The sequence below is a fragment of the Amblyomma americanum genome, chromosome 6 (genome assembly GCF_052857255.1).
Source record: "Amblyomma americanum isolate KBUSLIRL-KWMA chromosome 6, ASM5285725v1, whole genome shotgun sequence".
NCBI lineage: Eukaryota > Metazoa > Arthropoda > Arachnida > Ixodida > Ixodidae > Amblyomma > Amblyomma americanum.
In genome coordinates, this window is record NC_135502.1 from 26266781 (window position 1) to 26283600 (window position 16820).

The 16820-nt window shown below is 46.1% G+C and overlaps 1 protein-coding gene across 2 annotated transcripts; it reads right to left on the bottom strand.

The window, feature by feature from the left end:
* Nucleotides 1-1180: 1180 nt before the first annotated feature.
* On the bottom strand, nt 1181-15604 carry LOC144136461 (uncharacterized). Of its 2 annotated transcripts, none has more exons than XM_077668806.1 (7): nt 15510-15604; nt 10433-10590; nt 9490-9648; nt 7652-7699; nt 5867-6007; nt 2850-3128; nt 1181-1480 (listed from the first exon to the last, which is right to left on the bottom strand). In XM_077668806.1, exons 2-7 carry the CDS (start codon nt 10487-10489, stop codon nt 1253-1255), a joined length of 912 nt encoding a protein of 303 aa, XP_077524932.1. In that variant the 5' UTR covers nt 10490-10590; nt 15510-15604; the 3' UTR covers nt 1181-1252. The 2 variants fall into 2 exon arrangements, with proteins under 2 accessions (XP_077524932.1, XP_077524931.1); XM_077668805.1 differs by lacking the exon at nt 15510-15604 and adding an exon at nt 13108-13350.
* Nucleotides 15605-16820: the final 1216 nt, after the last annotated feature.

Below are 16820 nucleotides of genomic sequence, written 5' to 3' on the forward strand. Positions count from 1 at the left end.
GTTCTTGCTTTGACTCCTCAATCGTACCGCATATGTCCGTGTGCAACATACCAGATGTTACTATGCATCATTCCACTGGTTGTCGCGACACACACTTTGCCGTCTGTGATACCTTCGAGTAGCTAAGCACTAAGTTTTTCGTGTACGAAGGCCTGCATATTTTGGGACCTCAGCATGCAATGACATGCTGCTAGGACTCAACCTAAAGAGTACTGCTCCTAGGACTGCTTAAATACACGCTATGTTCAACACTCTGCATCCATTGTGCTAAGAACATTGTGAAGCACATGAGATAACTTTACTGTAGCTCTGCATGGCGATCTATGATACCGAGATTGATGCGAGTGGGGAAAAACTGATAGCTGCAACCGTGTGCAGACTTTGATAGTCATTTTGCATGATTTGGAGAATCTACCTGCTTTCTAGATCATAAGGCGTGCGCTGTAGATTTAATAAGTGTGCTGGTTGAAAAGCTGTAACCCGTGTAGAACATTATGACGTCGTTCATGGCACATAGTACACCAACGCGTATACAAGTAGCTTTCCAGTCATCAAACAGTTTACAAGACTGCGCTTTACGATTTGCTTTCACAACTAAGCTGGTAAAACCAATTGTGTATCCTTTGTGTGCAGATGTGAATTCCACTTGACGAAACTAAGCTCGTGAAGTACAGCTTTTTTTAAGCGATCATAAACTGGTGCAGTGCTTTGACCGATGTCCAACAGGGGTGGTGAAATTGAATGTATGAGCATGACACTAGCGCTACCCAATGAAAAAATTCTGAAAATATCGATACGACCACCAACCACAACAACCAAGGGGTCCTGCTGTGTTCCCCGGGGTAGTAGAACAAATATAAACCTTTAGCAAAATGTATATCCCTCCCGCCCACCGCGCAGCGCCACTCTCGCCCTGAGAGCGCAAAAATGGCTGCACAAGCCGCACAGCCCAGGGCACTCCTGCCTGGTCGAAACCATCTGCGCATGCACAGTAGCAGCGCCCGGCAAGCGGTAGCAGAGGCGGTATGCGCTATGGTATAGGTCCAATGTATAGAAATGGGACTGTAACGCTCTCATTTTTTCTCTCATTTATTCGTTAACTTCTGACGAGGCGAGAGGTTTTTATTTTTCGTAAAACGTGATAACGCATCGTCGGTACGAATCGCAAGAAGTCCTAGGCTGGCAACAAACATTTTAAGATTTATTTCGTTTTATTTTTTTCTTCCGAATGTTGAGGGTGATGAGAAGAGCATCAGTCGATGACGTGGAACTCGAGAATTAGCAGGTCGTCAACGACGTATCCGGTGCGCTTGTCCTCCAGCTCTTCGAAACGAATGAACTTCTCGCGGCCAAACAATGTGTTCCACATGTGCAGAGGCCGGCTCGAGCTGCGCCGCCGGTCCTGGCCGAAAGTGCAGAACTCGAACGTGTAGTCCACGTTGTCTACACCCTCTCGCTGCGAAGCCACGCGGATCAGACACTGCGTGCAAGCACGAGATATACACTTACTTCGGATGCTCGTAGTACGTATACTCGAAAACATATTGCACGCGCCAGGCGAAAAGAAAACTACAGCGAAAGTAATACAGATGGCAAGAAGTGGGCAGCGGATTTTATCGTTCAGCCAGAGTTCATTTTCGCTCTGTTTGTCACTAAGGTGTCCGAAACTTTTCACAGCTGCCTGAGTGAAAATGACTGAGTGCCATGCTGTTGGCTTGTCAACGGTGCGTGAGAAAACGGTGAGAATATGGCGGCTCCAGGGGACAGCACTGTTTGTAGGAGTAACGCTGCAGAAGTTATATTCAACGCTAATAAAGCGAGACAGGAAAACTTTAATGAGAGGAAAGGCGGAAAGGTTGACCGGCGAAAATGTGATCTCGCCCCCAACCATGGTGCTCCAGAAATAAGTTTTGACGATATGAATCAGACGAGGTATGGAAGACGGCCTCGAAAAAGGCGATTTCTATTTCAGCGAAGAGCATTGCTCAATTTCTCTTTCATAACACATCTGCTCCGTCGTAATCATCATCATCAGCAGCAGCAGCCGCCAAACTATGCCCACTGCAGAACAAAGGCCTCTCTCATATATCTCCAGTCACTTAAACTTGTCCTGAGCCAGCTGCTGATCCCTTATTCCAGCAAACTTTCTAGTCTCATCCGCTCACTTGATTTTATGCAGCTCCCTGCAACGCTTGCTTTCTCTTGTAATCTGGTCCGCTAACCTAAACGACCACCGCTATCTTGCGTTTGCATTATATGTTGTTGTTGTGTTCCCTGCCCATGCCCATTTCTTTTTCCTTATTTATACTAGTTTGTCATTAATTCCCGTTTGTTCCCGGACCCGCTCTGCTCTCTTCCTGTTTATTACTCGTACGTCTAGTGTTTTCCTTTCCATAGTTGACTGCGTAGTCCTCCACCTATGTTACGTATTTTTGCTAGCCGCTACGTTTATGCCCCATAGGTGAGTTCCGGTAAGATGCAGCTGTTATGTACTTTTTCCTTGAGGGACGCTGATTAAACAGCCGTTCATCATACAAGAGCACCTGCCAAATTCACTCCATTCCATTCCTAATATTCTTCTAGTTACTTGACTAAATCTATGTCAACCACTCCAGTAGCTAACATTATACACCTTTCTTGACGCACGGCACCACTGGTTTTACTCTGCCTCAAAAAAAAATTTCTTTTTACCACAAAAACACTATTTCTTAAATTTACTGGGGGGGGGGGCTTCCTTGGAACAGCTTGTATTACGACGCTGTCTACCCTTGAGCATGTGCATAAATGGGCTTTTGTCTAAAAAGAAACCAGCTTCAGATGAAAACCTGTTATGTGTTGAGTCAGCTCACCCTGGTCTTCTTGGTACAGCAGCTGCCCATCCTGGCCACGTCGGCTACCTTGAACTGGACGAAGAAGCCCATGTGTGTGCCGGCACCGCCAGCGACGCCATATAAGTTGGCCTGGAGCCGGAACTTGCAGCCGGCCAGTCCGAAGTAGATGGGCTCGCTCAGGCAATCGTCGCGATGTGTGACCGCGTGCTGGCGAAGCTGGCGGTACGGCTCCAGGCACCAGACGTAGGACGGTCCCGTACGACGCAGCAGCGCCGCTGTCTTCCGCTCCTGGATGCTCTGAGGAGGGAACGAGGAAGTTAGCTGGGCAAGCAGGTATGCATTCAAGCAGGTATGTGAAAATACATGACAGAAGACTCCATCCACATACCTCGGTCACTGAGGCTTGGGGTGTTACCGTTCTTTGCTATGCTTAGGCCCGGATTTGTCTTCAAGGAGCAGGAAAGGACTTTTTTTATCCGCTTTCGCCGATGTATGCCTGACCTCACATGTGGGAGAATCTGATAAATAACCCCCTTATTACAATCCATGCACGAGCCTACGATAATGCTTCGTTCCACATGTCTGTTCTCTTATTTTTTTTTACGCGTTTATACGAGGACACAATGCTGCCAGCTTACAAGGAGCAGAGGAAACTGCTCGAACTTTGTACTTTGTGGCTACTTTTTTTTTGGTTATGAGTTACTCAGTGGGAGTAGGTAATAACTTCTGGCCTAATTCTTTCATCTTCAAAGCTTGTACTTATTACTTTTCTTGCCTTTATGCTTTGAAGGTACTCCGCTAGCACCGAAAGGACAAGCTAGGGCTAGCCTGCATTTTGAAGCCTTTCTATCTGTAACTGGAAGCTCCTTTGCATGATATAAAATAGGACTTCATAATGGCGGCCTGTAGACCTTACGTGGCAGTGGATCGCTTCACTCCTTTTGGGCACGAGGGCGGTACATCCAGCAATTTTTTTTTACGGGCTAAAGAGAGTTCGAATTCTAAAACTGCAACTTAACACATTCCGGCTGCTCTTGCGCAAATTCTAATCCTTCCCTGTGCTCACTAAAAATTCTTAAGATTCTCATTAACTGTGCTTAGGTAAGACCGTGTGTCCTTGTTGTTCAGTAGAATAAAAAATCATCTACAAATCTAAAAACCTTCAAGACCTTATCCTTATACTTCGATCCATCATTGAAAGAAAATTGTTGCTCAAAACCGGCGCAACGCAAGAGCCAATAAAATAGGAGGGATACCTAAGCTCCGCCTTAATGGCATGACGCGATAGCGGAGTAGGTTATTTCCAATATATGCCGGAGGTCGTTCTCTACACTCCCTGGGAGTCTTCGTACCCCCACTGGCGCAGTCGTGCAGCGGTTAAGCGATGCGCCACTGCCCTGCGAAGGCAGGTGCTCCCAGCGTTGGGCCTTGTGTGGCCCACGTTGCTGTTCCAGAGCGAGCAATCATTAGTTTAACTGCCACCTTCCACAGTGAGCAGTTTGTTCACTATCCGATGGGCAGGCTGTGAATACGCCACAAGGTCACGTGACCAAGGTGGCCCACCAATCTCCTAGGTTGCTCTCTGGGCACCACCTGCCAGAGTCTTGCTCGTGATTTTTCGCTCACGACGCCCAAAACACCGACACCGATGCCGGATTTTCTGTGTTACGGGGCCTTTAACGCTATCCCTTTCTTCTGTATCAATAATCTGTTCCCAAACTGTGCAAAGTCAGCGTTAAGGTAAAATTCTAAAAACGACATGAAATTCTCGAGTGAAACCCCGGCGGCATTTTGAAAGGGATGTGACCTCTTTTTCTTCAATGCATTCTGGAACTGCTATGAACAATTCTTATGGGAATGGAATAAAAAATATATTTGGCATCGAGACAAGAAAAATTCCGAACCGGCTGCTTAGCTTGAAGAAACTCAATTATTTGTAAACAGTTTTTTCCTGCGAACGGATCTCTGGCCACCACTTGGTTAAGGTGCGTCAAAAAGAAGACTTTCAAAGGGTTGCCAAGCCCCCCATTCCCTTACAATGTAAGGTACTAGGTCCAGAATCACATTCGTTCTTGTTGCCACTTCGGTCCACTGAATCAGCGGTAGTTGATCTTGTGGGTCGGAGCTAGATAGAAGCCCCTCCCTATTCTACTGCCGGGTTTTTAATTTTGGGCTGTATTGGAAGAAAACGTGCTATGCCATTAAAATGGCTTGCCATCTGCCTCTCACTATTCCAGCTGAGGCAACGATATTCAATTTCACCGATACCCTTCAATTATTCGTGTGATACTTGAGTGCATCAGAACGCATCCCAGCTGCTCTGCGAAAATACTGAGTGGTACCGCCCTAGTCCCATGGGTTTTGAGAAAACCCAGACGTCATTCCAGCCAAGAACATAAAAGACGCTTTCCTGTTTGGCAGCTTTACTTGGGCTGTGCTATATTCTCTCTCCTGTTCGGGAAAGCAGGCTTCGTTGTTTCCTTAGGTTCACCAGGAATGTAGTGAGAGCATAAATTTATGTGCGAAAGAACACGCAGTCACATTTTTGTTTTCGTTAACTCTTGCTAACTACTGACGTGGTTCATGTTGATTTCTAGTGAACAGTAGGGTTTATAGTGCTCGATAAAGAATCCGTTACCCGCAGCTGCCTCATCACTGACTGAACTCATAGTCTACCAAATGTGTTATTAATTCGTTGTATTTCTTCGCGTTTCAATCGATTAGTGTGCGTGATGTAATCATTGTGTAAATAGCATATTTACTCGCGTCATTCACAGCACCACGAACCGCACGGCTGCCCATAGCATCCAACAATAACACGGTGACCTTCAGCATAGCCCTTACAGAAGACGTTTTAGCGGAAATTCGTGTTCTGGTAAAATGTGCTTCGTTTGGAAATTTAGCCAAAATCACAATCAGCCTCCGAAAACGCGATGGGAATGACCGAAAGGTTAGCGCCATCGCCAGCTTTTTGTAATATGAACGGCTGACAAACAGTATATAGAAAAATTCTCCCCCAACTGTTTCGTATTTACCTGGGTCAACTTCAGCTCGGCTATTTCCCTCCTTGCAACATTCAACAGTTTCCGCAGTTCCTTGATTTCAGCGTCCGTGTCCTTAGGTTGGTGCTTTGTCTTTTTCATCTTGGCCCCGCTGCCTGCAGGAGCGCTAGAGGCCTGCAAGAAAGACGCGCTTAGTCGTACAAACCAACTTCGAACACCTCCGCTGCGTACGTATGCTCACACGCAAACATTTTATTTTATCGTTTCGAAACAAGTCGCATATGGCCCGTTCTCGGGAGAAAACGGCACCGGCTGGTTGTCTGTTCTGACCGAAAATGCATGCATACGCCTGTAGGCCAATAAGATAATTTTCCATGTGGAGCCAGGGAGGGTGTACTCTATGTTTTTCCCTCTTCGCTAAACAAGGTGGCGCTACCCACAGCCCAGATTCAAAGTAAATGCCAATAAAATCCGCCGCCGCGGTGGCTGAGTGGTTATGGCGCTCGGCTGCTGGCCCGAAAGACGCGGGTTCGATCCCGGCCGCGGCGGTCGAATTTCGATGGAGGCGAAATTCTAGAGGCCCGTGTGCTGTGCGATGTCAGTGCACGTTAAAGAACCCCAGGTGGTCGAAATTTCCGGAGCCCTCCACTACGGCGTCTCTCATAGCCTCAGTTGCTTTGGGACGCTAAACCCCCAAAAACCTAAACCAATAAAATCCGTCTATCCCATATTTTGAGGTCACGTAATCCATGTGGGCGCAGTGTGTGCGGGTTTCGGATCGAGTGCTGTCACGAGAGAGGAATAGCTTATTAATAATTTTCTTACTACTGTATATACTTATCATTATTACAGGCCCCTCTCGTTGAAACACTGCAGAGAGCAAACTGCCCAATTCTTTCTCCCATGTCCTCATGCCTGTCGTCTTTCTCGCCTCGGTCGTGGCTTCCTTCTCAAATAATACGTGCTGGCATACGCCTCTACCGCTCGCATCATGTGCCCCTGAAACTTGGTGAAGGCAGCCAGTACCTGGAGTGCAGCTCGAACGAACTACACTGAGCATCGACCAGTTTCCCCGTGCTGGACTCACTGCGGCGAGTTTCTTCACATTTCCCATCATTGCCGGCATTGTCCACATTTTGCGGGCCTCCGCACCTCCACCCTCTCCCCGTTCTCTCCTATCTTTTTTGTTTTTACCTGGAGGCGTGGCTGACGCTTCACTGGCACATGTGCCCAACACATTCACTTAGCACACGGGCCTTAGCGCACGGGCCACAGCCTGAAGTCTCTCTAACGAGGTTCCTTCTCCGTAAATTCCCACTTCCTTGCTACGAATTCGAAGCGTCTGGACAAGGAAGTTTTCTTCTGCTACTGCTACTACTACTAGTAGTAGTAATGAAATAAAAAGTGGTTGAACTATAAAGTAGCACTATGATAACACTACTCCTTCTGCTACCGCCGTATATGTAACTGAATAATGAATCTGTAATTGTGGTTTAGGATTTATGCTTTCTTTCTCTAGAGAAAATGTTCTCGGCGCTGAAAGAAACCTTAGCGACAGTCAGCCATGCAATTTCCAAGAAGCGTACAATTGTTTTGCCTGTCACAAAACCACATAATGTACCTACTAAAACTACAGAATGTACCTTCTACGGGCAGCGGTGTTAAACAATTGCGCTGCTGCATGTGAAATATGGGCGAAAAAGTGCAGTTACAATCACTGAAAAACGCAGCAGCGCCAGTGATCTAATTATGGTTACTGTCCCTATGACGCGCTGAGACTATACAAATGCGAAAGAAATTTTTTGCTGTTTTACTCACTTTTTTGTCTTCGGCCGCTTCCACCATGCGGCAAGATTTAGAGTGTTCCTGAAAAAAAAATGCAGCGTTTCATGCTTCTTACAGGACGTCAGATAGAGCAACGAGAGAGTCATATCTAACCAAGCTCGGCTTCCTAGTTTTGGTTAACTGCATTGAATGGACCGATAAAAATCTGCGATGACAAGTAACTCGTATTTTCTTGGTCGCTTTCTTTGTTATACTTTATAATAAGGTTCCTCGTATTGCAAAACTTAAAGCATCATTTCAGAAGTTTTCTGCTCCTTGTGGAACTTCACCCGCGAAGCTGGCCTCGTCGGCACAAATGTAACCTGCACATCCTAAGTCCTTTTACCTTGACCTTTTTTCTACGTAGGCAAGCGTAGCACCTAATTCTGATTAAATATAGTTCACCCCCCTGCCTTCTTTGCTTCCATATCCCATACAAAAACGTCCTATGGGCGTCTGTGGAAAAAGCTATGTCCGTCTATGGCCTTTTATGAATGTCTATAATCACACACAGAGGTGCTTATTGCCAGCTATTGAAAAATCTATGCCACTAAAGCTATAGCTTTGGAACCATACAACTGTCTTAACCTCTCTATAGAAAAATATATCAGCCTGTATCTACAGCTGTAGATAGAAATAGGAAAGGTTCATAGCTATTTGGGCCAAATTTCTATAGCCGGCCATAGGACATTTTTGTATGGGTAACACGAAATCTTTATGGATTTTTCTTTATTTTTGTTCGTTGGGGAACCTTAACATGACATGCGAGACCGCAGCCCTGTTTGTTTTTCCCTACTCTTCTCTTTTGCGCTACTCTTACAATCGGTTGTGGCTTATGCGATAGGTATGATTAATTTTGTTATTCGTTTTTGTACGTCATGGTTAATTTGCTTCTGAGTTCTGCATGTTACGTCAGCTCTTCAGGCGTCGTTTTATTTGCTTCCCGCTTTGTTCTGTTATCTTTGGTACGATTGTTCACCTCACTTGTTTCCCGCTTCTTTCCAACGTACGTGCCGAGGGGCGTGTCAGTCCGCACTTCGAGGCTTTTTTTTCCCTCGGCCCTCTTCACGTCAACATAGGAAAATAAACTGAAGTGAACAAAACTGCATCCCTGTATTTCGTCACCCAAGGCATGAGAACAAGTTTAATTAACGAAAAGCTCGCTTCGTGTAAAGGGGAACAAAAATGAAATGAGGCATGACTTTCTACAAGTGGGAGGTTCTCGCCAACAGGAAGGCGCTGCTAATGATTACAGCTTGTTGCCTTTTACCTTTTTTTGTTTAGGCATGATGGATGGTCGTGTCTAACCGCCTACTGAATACGTTTTTATCTATTAAAAAAAGTAATTTTACAGGTCTTCTTAATGTCTGCATATCGTTTCGTTGTTTTTTCTCGGCGACTAACTTCATAAAAAATTTGTTGTCAAAAACGCAGTAGAATTACTGCATTCCAGCATTACAGCATTGCTGACGACAACAAAGTTTTCAATAATGGCGCGAGCACGGCAAAGCAAGCGGCGACAAAAGAAAATGAACAACTGGCTTAAAGTAATGAGCACGTCGCATTCGTAGAACAGCCTCTTGGTTGCGCGCATAAATGTACAGGCGCGGACTTAAGTGAACGGAGCACTCCATTTCGTTCTTGTTGCAATCTCGCCTTTCCTATAGAAGATGAGGAAGCATTTTTGTTCATGCGAAAGCGAACTATTGTCTACTATATTCACGTGCACATACCACAGTTGCCAGTCTCAATTAGGAAGCGAGTGAAAAAAGTTAGAAGGCAATAGCGTGCTTCGTTTACTTTTGGTCGCACCTGCACATCCGCTACCGTACCTGCGTTTCCTCTGCAAAGAGAACAGCGGAGCAGATCCGGCATATGACGCTTCTCTTGGGACATGCCTTGGCGCAGTGCTCCAGCAGGAGGGACAGGCCGACCTCTGCCTGGCACAGACCGCAGCGAGTTGTTCGGAAGGCGCACCTTTCGAGGTGTTCCTAATATCGAATGACAAGAGAATCGCGAACTGCGGTCACTTTAGCTCCATCCACTCTCCCTTAGAATAATGACGCGTTAGCAATACGCGAACCCTTGTCGAGAAACGCTCTGAGAAGACCAAGATAGAGGACAAACTACGAAAACCTGGCTCCCACTGGTTCAATCATACCATGACCTCAAGTAAATGTTTACATAGGCGCTAAAACCGTTATCCTTTCTCTAGGAAAATGTAGCCACGCCATCTTTGTCTAACATTTATTGACATACATTCTAGCATACGAAATGAAATCAAGAAAGCTGTACAAATTAATATAACGTAGCATGTAACCATGAAACCACAATACAGATCTTCTGTGTGACAGTACTCATACAAATGGTAATTATGGTGTCAGGCTGAACCACTTGTTTCAAAAATTTTAATCAATGGCTTCATACTAGACTCAAACATGTTTTGTTTTTTGTTTTTTTCCTCGCATATTGACAATCAGCCCTGTTGGCGTTGGATGCGCCCCTTTTCACGAGTTGAACTACATAAATGAAAAGATCTCACATATAACAGATTAATATTCTGTCTACGAAACATTCTTCCACCTGCGGCAATATGAAAAATGTCCTCCCATTGCTGTGCGATGCAACTCGCTACTTTAACTTACAGGTTATTCCGCTTTTGCTTTCTCAACAATTCACCTTGTAGCAGCAAGCTACTGAGAGAAAACGGGACGTCCTTGAGCATGCCTTTACGATGCTGTCCGGGGGTTATAAGCTCATAAACGCTCAGAGTACCTGAAGTTCTTCGGAAGAGAGCTCCTTCCCGCAGCCTTCATTTGGACAATGATCCATGCTCGTTTTCTTTGACAGGCTAGCCAGCTTCGAGGTGTCCAGACGGAATGAACAGATGACACACCGTAAAGCGAAATGCCGTCTGCACAAGTATTATTTCGCTGAAAGCGTAAACAAGAACATCAGTGTCAGTGTGCCATCGGCGCCACCTCCCCACCAGCACGGCTAATCGGCCCGATATTGGAAATGTATTGGCAAAGGCCGCTCCTACCAAGGACCAGAGTGAACCCATCCATCTCCATTATTCGGCTGATTACCTGCACTCCTTGGGCCCCTTGTAGGACGGTGCAGGCAAGCATTTCATACACCAAGAACCCTGAGCGAAAATATGTGCCGTGCATTTCCTATTGATTCGAAAGCAAATTCGCCGCGGTGGCTGAGTGGTTATGGCGCTCGGCTGCTGGCCCGAAAGACGCGGGTTCGATCCCGGCCGCGGCGGTCGAATTTCAATGAAGGCGAAATTCTAGAGGCCCGTGTACTGTGCGATGTCAGTGTACGTTAAAGAGCCCCAGGTGGTCGAAATTCCCGGAGCCCTTCACTACGGCGTCTCTCATAGCCCGAGTCGCTTTGGGACGTTGAACCCCCATAAACCAAACCAAACAAAACCAATTCGAAAGCACTCTATAATTTATCGGTAAAGAAACCTGGTGTCGGCGTTGACCAGCTGCAATGGTCCCAAAAACCTGAGATGACGTCAGCATGGTGTCAAGGAAAAATAAAATTTATTCTCAAGGTTCGGAGAATTAAACCCAAAAATTTCAGAGTGCGAAGCGAGCACGCAACCCATAGGCCACAAAAAAGCGTTGGTTCTTGGCGAAAAAAGGTGAACATAGTATGTGCGTTGCCTTACGACTATATGCTAACGAGCAAGTGTGCAGTTGAAATGAAAGAGGAAATTAAAAAACAAATAAAAAGTAAAATAGAAATTTTACTGTAATGCTTTCTCTTTCAAAGCACGTAAGTAGCCTTATGTGTCTTCCGTAATTTCTGTACATATGCGAATAAACCTAAACTTCCGAATAACAGAAAAAAAGAGCATCTTGTTCTGTAAGGCCGACTCATTTCCGGCCGCTGTGAGCCCAATAGCCAATAGCTTTACCCTTCTGAAACTCATCGTGTCTCCATGCAGCGACTGGAAAGCCCGTAATCCTAAGAATCCCATAGATCGGGCAGCATGAAATCTCTCGTTCAGGCATAAAGCAACAGCAGCATTCAGGCTTATCGCAGCATATCAGGGAACTCCGAACCTTGACCGAAACAAAGGCTTCCGATCCACGCCGCACTGGAGTTGGCATATAAGCCACGTAGTCTGATCGCGCATCTGCATCGACTGCATGGAATTGTTTTTCATAGCCTTTTCAGGCTCATTTTGTCTTCACTGCTGCTACTGTTTGTCTTGCTATCGCGTATATTATATACGGATTCCAACAGAAGGCAACTGCAGCAAGTGGTGGCGTAAAGTAAGGTGGGCTGATGAGATTAAGAAGTTTGCGGGAATACAGTGGGCTCAGCTGATCATGATGATGAGACGACTGCCGCATTACTGTAATTGAATTAGATAAACTAAATCATGACGAGGCGGATGAACATGGCAGATAAACTGAACATGAGCCGCCGCGGTGGCTAAGTGGTTATGGCGCTCGGCTGCTGGCCCGAAAGACGCGGGTTCGATCCCGGCCGCGGCGGTAGAATTTCGATGGAGGCGAAATTCTAGAGGCCCGTGTGCTGTGCGATGTCAGTGCACGTTATGGCGCTCGGCTGCTGGCCCGAAAGACGCGGGTTCGATCCCGGCCGCGGCGGTAGAATTTCGATGGAGGCGAAATTCTAGAGGCCCGTGTGCTGTGCGATGTCAGTGCACGTTAAAGAACACCAGGTGGTCGAAATTTCCGGAGACCTTCACTACGGCGTCTCTCATAGCCTTAGTCGCTTTGGGACGTTAAACCCCCGTAAACCATAAACCAATAAACTGAACATGGCGCGGCAGGTAAGCCAAATCGGCCGTGCCATGTTAGCACGGCCATTATAGCTGTCAGCTCCTATGCCGCTGCGTGGTTCAGTTTACGGGCAGACGCTTCATGCTCGGCTGAAGCTCGTTTCATTGAAGCGTCATAGCGTGGAAAAGAGTGTTTGCTTGGCTATGCATGCAAATAAACAACCGGAGTTCTGAGTTTGCCCTGTATCCTTTTGGTTCGTCCCACTTATTTCGTCGTGGAGATCACCTAAACTGACCCCTAACAGCTACCTGCCTTGAGTGTGCTTCTTAAGAAGCAAAAGCAATAGGTAGGCTCTCTGAGGGACAACAAAGCTCTCTCGCCGGAACAGAAAATGGCAATTCTGTTGTTAAGTGCAACCGTATGCTTACAAATTATGCTGTATAACTGCCCTTGTAAAGGAATCACGCGACGGTCCCGCATGCTGCAAGCCAGTCATGAATGCAACAAAACCGAAACTATGTACTAAACGTACTGCTTTTGAAGCCGGCAAAGACTAGAAAATAAGGCTAGCTAAAGGCTTTTGCAGTTTTATTAGAAGAAAAAAGTGCATTAAAGTCGCCGGTAAAACTTTTATACACTCGCAAAACATGAAACAGGAGAAAATCTAGAAAGTAAGAAGCCTACCGTTCTGTCCCCGACGCACCACCACCCGTAAACATGGTCGCCACTCCCCGTCGGGGTCACTCATTGCAAGACCTTTCCTGCAGCACTAAGTGATCAAAAATGCGCCGCTTGAAGCCCCGATACCTGAGAGCCTTGGTTAGGCTGAAGAGTGACTCTTTAGAGTCTCAGTTCAGCGGCAGTCTCTCGTACGGGACGCGACGCTGCCTTGTTGCTCTGAAGGTCACACACGCCAATCTGTCGTTACCGCGTAGCAAAGAGCGGAGAAGGCAAAAACGATAACGAGGAGATAACCGCGCCCACGTCCAGTAAGCATTTCACTCGCTTGTTTCCGGTTCTCTGCTGGCCGCTGCGGCAGTGCGAGACACACTTCCCGCAGAGTAGTTGATACGAATTTCAGAAAACTGAGTAACCTTCCCGCAATGAGCGCCGCGGAAAACGCAACAAAAACTTCGGAGGAGTGAGAGTTTTACCAAACAGCTCCGATTTTAACGCCATGTCATGAATTAATCGCGGAGCATAAATATGAACTACTGCCAGTTTGAATTTGACCGTTGTGCAAAGTGTTGTTGCTTATTGTATGTCTATCTATGACCCAGTAATGCATTTCATCTGTATGCACAAAAAAATTTTCAAAATATTTTGCATCACTCTCAATTCATAACAGCCAAGCTGACAGCTCTCATACTTGAAAGATATTTCCTGCGCAATAGTTAGTCCCGGCTGTTAATCCTTTCCCCGCGAAGCATATAATTAAAGTTGTTGCATATCTGCGTGCGCCTTGATAATAACAGGATTTTTGACTCTGCAAAGCGGTTTTACTCGACTAGGAAGACCTATGTACTATCTCCGCAAACAACCCCAAAAGGACCGATGCGGTAATTTCTTTCTACCGATCATCAGCGCAGTCATGGCTTCTGTTTTTGAAAGTATCCCAAACGGGAGACGCAAATAACTATGTTTGGGTTTTTAGTTATTCAGCTAATGAGACGAGTTGTCGTGCCTAATCTATCGTTCAGAATTAACTCAACAGATGCAGACAAACCGCTTGAAAGAGCTCGGGGTGAACGTTTTTACATCGCGGTAGCTTTTGATTGGTAACGACAGTTGCGCCGCATGGCGGTGCCCCAAGAAACGTCCAACGCAACGTCGCCAAACGCCTGGTCGAGAGATGGCGCAGCACGTCCCGGAGAGGAGAAAAAAATGGCCTCTTAAAGTCGTTATTGGAGTGCCGTTTTCCGGTTTAGTTGGTGCAATAGCTGATCAGCAGGCCCTAAGCGTCGTAACCGTGCTGTACCTACGCTCATGCCAAAGTTACTGTGTTTTAGAGATACCAGAAAACAAGGGAAAAGACGGAAGAGTACGACAACTAGACGTCAAGAGTGACGTGGCGATGGCGTATTAGTATTGCGGACAAGGTTGGACGAAGACAAATTAGCAAATGGTCGCCAGTTGGGCACCTAGCTGAGGCATAGCCATCAACTTTTTTTTTCCTTATTGGTTGCGAGAAGTTTCTTGATCTCCTTTCGTTTCAAGGGAATACAGATGTATCCTAATATGAATGATTAGATAATATCCTGACGCGTTGTGGCTTCAATCACATGGTTGAGGACCGCACCCATCTGGTCGTTAAGTAACTCTCAAATTCTCAATAAAGCCTATCCTCTATCTCTCAGTCCAGCCGTTAGACCCCAGCTATGTAACATCAGAGACAAATGTTCGCTACAGGGCTCTAGGATATGAATTTTATGATGTGCACAATGATAATGGGTCTTCCAAACAAGAGCGAATGATTCTGACAGACAGCTTCTTCTTTCATATTAAACTTCTACAGTGTAATGTAGGTGCAACCAGTTTTTTTCTCTTAGAGCAGGATTCGTACCCGAAAACATGCGAAAAATAATTTCCTGCCTAAACCTTGCTGTAATAAGGGGAGGGGGGCATTTCAAGTGAGCTAATTGTAAAGCTCTTGGCAATAAACGAAGCTATCACAATGAATACTGAGCGCATACCCGAACGCCTTTTTCAATCATTAATCCCTCGTGGATAGCCACCGTCCAGGTGCTCTCGGTGTCTAACTCATTTGGCGAACACGAAGAGAAGTGATTGAAGAACTCATATTCCCTTTACGAAAACAATGCCACCAAAAGTTTTCCTAAAAGGGTGCCTTTGTTGGCATCATTAATCGAAGGCTGATAAATGTTGGACCATGCATCATTTTTGTCACACACATTCAGGGCTAAAACTCACTTTTTTTTTTTCTCTCAAACCCGTTTCGGCGTCTTCTTCCAGTATAGAATACCTAAATGTGTTCCTTTTGCGTTGCATCCGAGGCGAAACGGGAAAAACGCGAAAATTCCAAAAGATGTAGAATGACATGTGAGCAAAGTACTGTGCCCACCTACCTATGAACGTAGCGAGGGAACTCCGACGATCCTTCGTCCTCGTGTTCGGCCAAGCACGTACTGGTCTTTGTTCGCCTCCCCGCAAGCTTCTACCCTCGACCACGGAGCCTCTGCCGCGGCGCAGGCCGACTCAGGTTCCATGAATATGATCTGGCGTTCGCCTAGACGCGGCACTGTTGTTGTTTTAGCCCCCCAAGCCGCATGATGCGCACATCGCCCTCTACCGCTATCGACGGTTCGACGCTGCCAACTCTGTTGCGTATTTGAGCAGAGCTTGCGAGAAACGCGTTTAATTAAGATTAAAAGAACGTTGTCCGCATGCTATGGCCTTACTGGCTGATAATAATTAAATTATAAAAAATATGAATTATTGGTTATTTCATCTAAGACTGTAATTGGAATGGTGATTGTCGAATTTTCGCAAAAAAGCCGTGATTTGAATAGTAATTATTTCTCGTATTTTGAGCGGTCAAGCCCGCGCATGCAAAATTACCATTATCGACATGAGCATTCTCCTGATGAAACGACAAGCCACAAACTTTTCTACTGACATCAAATGTACGTGCAGACTCATTCCCTACAGTGTCTGTACAGGTAGCGCCGTTCGGTCAGAAAACAAAAATCGCTATCTTGTGATGTCCACAAATCTTCGTGGGTCACTTTTTTCTGTGGTGGATGTTAGCAAAAAGTCAGGTGGGCGGATGAGATTAAGAAGTTTGCGTGAATACGGTGGCCGCAGCTGGCAAAGGACACGCTTAATTGGAGAGACATGGGAGGGGCCTTTGCCCTGCAGTGGGTGTAGTCAGGCTGATGATGATGATGATGGTGGTGGTGGTGGTGGTGGCGGTGGTGATGATGATTATGATGATGATGATGATATTCTCCTTCACACAAAAATCGTTGCTTTAGGCTTACGCTTACTGGTATGACTGCAGACAGATACCGTGCTACATGCGTCAGAAATCACAAACTCACAACAACGACGAATGCGAGAACATTCTTTGCAACATTCCCGAATCTGATGACACGACAACGAAATGTTTCGAGTCATACGCACTCCAACAGCAGGAACATTTTCACAAACTGCGCTTAGCGGGCCTCAGTAGACATTCTTGACACGTTGTCCTCCCGTGTCCTCACTTCCCTTGTCTGTGCTTCCTTCAACCCATCTGTTTCTTTATGATCAGACAATGGTCTTTGCTTTGGCTTCTTAAGGCTTTTTACCTTACGGTCGCGCCTTTTTCGAGGAAAAGTTTTCACTTCAGCGTAACATTTAACCCAAGGAACCTTCCGTTTTCCATCGTAGTCCTC